At 35.1% G+C, this 5,187-nt stretch overlaps 1 protein-coding gene across 1 annotated transcript; it reads left to right on the top strand.

The window, feature by feature from the left end:
* The first annotated feature begins 1,600 nt into the window (after positions 1-1,600).
* On the top strand, positions 1,601-3,007 carry LOC141674987 (putative F-box protein At3g10430). Its single transcript, XM_074481692.1, has 2 exons — positions 1,601-2,614; positions 2,888-3,007. Exons 1-2 carry the CDS (start codon positions 1,601-1,603, stop codon positions 3,005-3,007), a joined length of 1,134 nt encoding a protein of 377 aa, XP_074337793.1.
* Positions 3,008-5,187: the final 2,180 nt, after the last annotated feature.

Raw genomic sequence — 5,187 nt, 5'->3', positions numbered from 1 at the left:
AGTTCGGTATTATTGATCATTAGAGACCTTTAACTAAAAATTTCATACTAAACATAAAATTTCATAAGTACAAAATTTAGCTAAAAATATTATAGTAAACATAAAATTTTAGGAGAATTGGTACAAAATTTATCATTCTAACCTGCAAAACCCTTGTTTATAATTTTGGCCTCAACTATTCAAAACTGCAATTTTATTAAACTCTAATGCAACAGCCTTCTCCTGGCCTTCTGATCGAGTGTCTGATGATAAACTTGTCGAAAGAGAACAAGATGCCATTCACTTGCCTGAAGAAATCTGGTCAGAAATACTCAAAAGACTTGCCTGAAGAAATGATGGTATTATCTCCTAAAGACTCCTATGTTTATCATTCTGCACTCCAATTATCAAAATATGACAGCCCATATTAATCCTAAATATTTACTTTTCCATAATACTAATACCCATTTATTAACTGTATGTTCTGATGATGTACAATTTTAAGAACACTGTACACTTGAATATCTCTCCTTGGCGGTACTTGACTTTAATAATCATGAATCGTTTAATTCTTTGAAGGATTCGGTATCATAATTGGTTGTATCGGTAGTGATCAGTCTGTTTTTGTTATTGGTACGGCATTTTGGGTTGCCTATGATTTTGCGGGGTCATATTAATTAGTTATGTACTTCAATAACAGGACTAATACACCTGGAAAAATTAATGTGCCCTATCTTGATTATGAATCGGGAATGTCAGTTGTTATCCGTCAGTTTGGTCAATTCATTGATTATACTTTGTTGAAGACGATGACCCTCATCATTTGAAAAAAGATGAGTGTTGCCATCTTAGTTATAATTTTTATTTGGAGAGAAAGATGAGTGTCAGTATATGTGAAAATGTTTGTTTGGGCTGATGTCTTGAGCATAAGTAAAAATAGTGAACTAATTATATAATTAGCCAAAATAAATAATATATGATCTTGATACACATTAATCATATGATTTCATTGATCATGTGATCGATTGATAGCTATGAATTCCAGCCTCATCTTACCATCTTCCCCTCGAATGACAGCCCTAGCACAACCACCTAAACCCTCAGCCTCCATCCACATTCATTTTTAACATTTTATACAAATATTCATTTTTAACATTATATATTGTCGAAAAAAACATTATGCATTTTTGTGTATTTTTATTACTGGATTTATAGAACTATCTCAACATTGTAGTAACTAAGATTGTGTTTATATTAGATAATTTTATAAAAATATTTTCAAGTCACATTTAACAAATTATTTTGAAAATAAAGATTTTTCCTTAACAGATAGCTGCCTTAACCAATAATGTTCTTGTTTAATAAGAATTAAAATAAGAAATTTTTAAAAATTAGTTCAAGGCGCATTGTACACATGAGTTGGGCCCGACAAGTTTGTAAGTGGGTCGACCAAAAGAGATTTTGCCAAAAAATACAAAGCCCATTTTAAACTTATAGGTCGGCATTATTATTGTAGCACTTCTAGACAATCAATTTACCCTATTTCTATTGCGAGCGGCGGAGCTACATAGAGATTAGTGGACGCAATTAAAATTGTCGGGCTCATCCACCGTCTCGGAAGATGAGCTTGTCAAAACATAAGAACGTGCCCTCCTACGACTTTCCCGAAGAAATCTTGTGTGAAGTATTTAAAAGACTTCCTGTTAAGTATGTCTTACGTTGCGGAGCTGTTCAAAAATCGTGGTATTCTCTCATAAAAACTCCTTTGTTCATTTCTCACTACTGCAATTATCGGAAACTGACGGGCCATATTGATCCTAAGTATCTACTTTTTCATAATCTTGATAACAATTCATTTGCTGTACGTTCTGACAATAAACAATGTCAAGAATATTGCATATTTAGTTATCCACTTGGCTTGCCCGCTAGTTCATGGTATGTACACTCAAATGGTTTAATTTGTGTGTCTACTATGTTTGATGAGGAATTTGACTATAATCGCAGCATTTATATCTGGAATCCTCTTGTTCAAAAATTTAAGACTGTCCCGGAGTCGCCCCTTTATACATTAACATTTATGAAGGCTACCTGGAATGCTTTAGCTTTTGGGTTTTTACCGGAAATTAATGACTATGTCGTGGTACATATTATCAAATTTAGTTCGTCCTCTGAATCTCTCTCGTTTAACAGTTCGGATCCTAGCTCACCTGTGAAGTGTGAACATTACCCGCACTCAGTCATCATTGGTGTTTATAGTCTAAACACTAACTCATGGAGGAAAATATGCCAAGATAAAGGTTTTGTTAATCTTATTTGTTCTAGTGAATCAGTGTTTGTTAATGGTACTGCATACTGGGCAGGGATTGACTCGTCATTTCAATCGGTTATGTGCTTTGATACCAATACAAATATATTGCGGAAAATCAGGGTGCATAATTTATTTCCCGATCTTGATGTTATGGAGTATCTTATCATTCCATTTGGTGAATCTATTGCTTACTGTATTGAGGGTAATGAGAACAATTCAGAGGAGGATGAGGAGGACTATTGGTCTCCTCATTTGCACATTTGGCTCCTGAAAGACAGTGTGACAGGTGAGGACAATAAGATAGGTGAATTATTTTGGGAGATGAGAGTTAGTCTAGATTAATATGTATGGGCCCAAGTCTTGGGTACAAGGAACAATGGTGATCCAATACTAGCAAAATCAAACAGTTTGATTGCATATGATCTTGATACTCAAGAACCATATGATTTTGTTGAATCATATGATCGTTTGACTCCTTCCTGTTACAAGGAGGACTCTGTATCACCCTTCTTCATTCGTCCCTTTGCGGAAACTCTAGTTTTGCTAGATATTGATAGAAATAATTGAACATGTTAAATTGGCGCCCTGTTACTGCAATAGGAACTTGCTAGAGTTCTTCAACTCTTCATTTTCTACGAAGATGTGGATGTGATTATTTGTGCACCAGAAGTGGTAGTGGACCATGAACATGGGAAGAAGTCGACATCTGATTGCTTGTGAGATCAGGTATTGTTACTGAATATGCAAAAAGGATCAGGTAGTGGATTCTAGTTTTTTTGTATAAATCCCATCATTGTAAGTTGTGCTATGGCTGTGAGATTATCTTGTTTTGCTAATATTGACAGTTGGGACAAAGTTATCCACACAATCTAATCTGAAAATTTATGTTGGTTTTTTCCAAGTTTATGCATTGCCTTTCATGTTATTTATGTTGGGAGTAGTATAGTCAATGAAGGTCAGTATACGCGTGTTTAGATTGTCTTCATGCAGAATGTTTAGATCTGTGTAATTGAGAAAGATACAAGTGTGAAGCGATATGTGTAAGAGATCGATATCTTATTCTTCAAATTCATTGAGTCAACTTGAGCAAAGTTGGCTCAGAAAGTGTGAAAGTTATTTGAAGATTCGATCTTGAATTCTTGAATACAAGTATGAGTTGTTTCAAAGCAAGTTTGGAAGATCATAATGGAAGCACATCAGATGTGATAGTGCTGCTCTTTTTTGTGTCTCAAACAAGATAGGAAGGGGCATGATTGTTCATGATTGTTAAATCACCTTTCCTCTGTTTTCCCGAGTTTAAATTTTTAAGAGAAACAACTACAAGGCTTGCTGCTTCGACTTCCTTTCTCTAAGAAGCCCGAGTGACTTATCACTGAAAAAGATGGATTAATACATATATGAGTTGTAATGATTCCCAGTTTTTTATGCAATATACTGCAGCTTGAGTACATGACAACTAAAACAGTCCTAGTCACATTCTGTCCTCCTAGTACTTGGACCTCTTGGCACCATTGCAAGCCACACTGCTGTGATGCTGTCACCGTCAATTTCTTTAAGAAATGCAGTTGCTCACTACAGTATTCACTCCTTTTGTGGAGACGCAGGATTTATTTAAAATTGATTAAATTAACTTTGCAATATCTCGTGATACGGATTTGCTAGAGTTCTTAAGCTCTTGATTTAATGGCGAAGATGATGAAGAGGAGGACGATACTAGTTTTGCTATAAAATTGAACCATGAACGGGGGAAGCTCCAAAGATGTACCCAACACCTCTTGGTGTAGCGGTACCACCTTCCTCGCTCGCTTTATAGAATGTCGAGGGTTTGAACATTGTCAAAGACAAGGGTGTGTGGTGAGTCTGTGGGTGTGAGTGTTTTTAACTTGGAAAGACACAGGGGAAGATGTAAACTTCTGGTTGCTGTACTCTTTGCAGGAATGTTATGAACAAACAATAGTGTAATTTTTAAATTAAATGCTTCATATCACTTTTGAAGGTTTCTGCTGATCACTTTTAAAACTTGGCAACTGCTTCCAGGTTATTGCTTATTGTTTGAGACTTGTTATCTTGTCGTTTAAAAACAAGTCTGTGACTCTGTATAGTATATCTCTTAATATAATTATGCAGATGAAACAACTACATATACTGATATGCACCCTGAGTCATGCGATCAAAACAAAGTACTGAAATACGAGGTTTCTTACTAGTCTGTATGGGAATTCTCGATTCATGGAGAGTCTGGTTTCGCTTAATAGTGACTGAAATACGAGGTTTCTTAATAGTTTGTATATAACTTCTCCATTCATGGAGAGTCTGGTTTCGCTTAATAGTGACTGAAATACGAGGTTTCTTAATAGTTTGTATATAACTTCTCCATTCATGGAGAGTCTGGTTTCGCTTAATAGTGACTGAAATACGAGGTTTCTTAACCTTCCAAATTACCAAAATTTCAGCATGAAGAGGAGAAGAAGCTTTAACCAAGCAATCATGACCTTCGAGTATACCTCCGGTCATAATTATGCTTCACAAGACTTGCAAGTGGGGAAGATCACTGATGATAGTAAATAATAAGTTTAGGAAAGTTAGTATATGAAGGACTGAAGAGAGATGCACACTCACAAGAATAAGTTTAATTTAAGTTGTGACTGTGGGTTGTATTTAAGGGACTATCACCAAATATACAAGCATTTCTAACTTTTCAGATATCCCAAGTAGTGATAGTAAAAGATGCAAGAAAATCCAATGCATTTTTTTAAAAAATCATGCATAATCATGAATGTCAGAGCTGATTGAACTGAGTTGAAACTTTTGGTATTGAACTATGTTAATTATGAGCCTGAAAGAAAAAAATCATAAACGATGAAGTACATCTCCTCTAACTTTGAACTTATGCACATTTC

This window comes from Apium graveolens, chromosome 7 (assembly GCF_009905375.1).
Source record: "Apium graveolens cultivar Ventura chromosome 7, ASM990537v1, whole genome shotgun sequence".
NCBI lineage: Eukaryota > Viridiplantae > Streptophyta > Magnoliopsida > Apiales > Apiaceae > Apium > Apium graveolens.
This window is presented reverse-complemented; position numbering and strand designations above follow the sequence as displayed.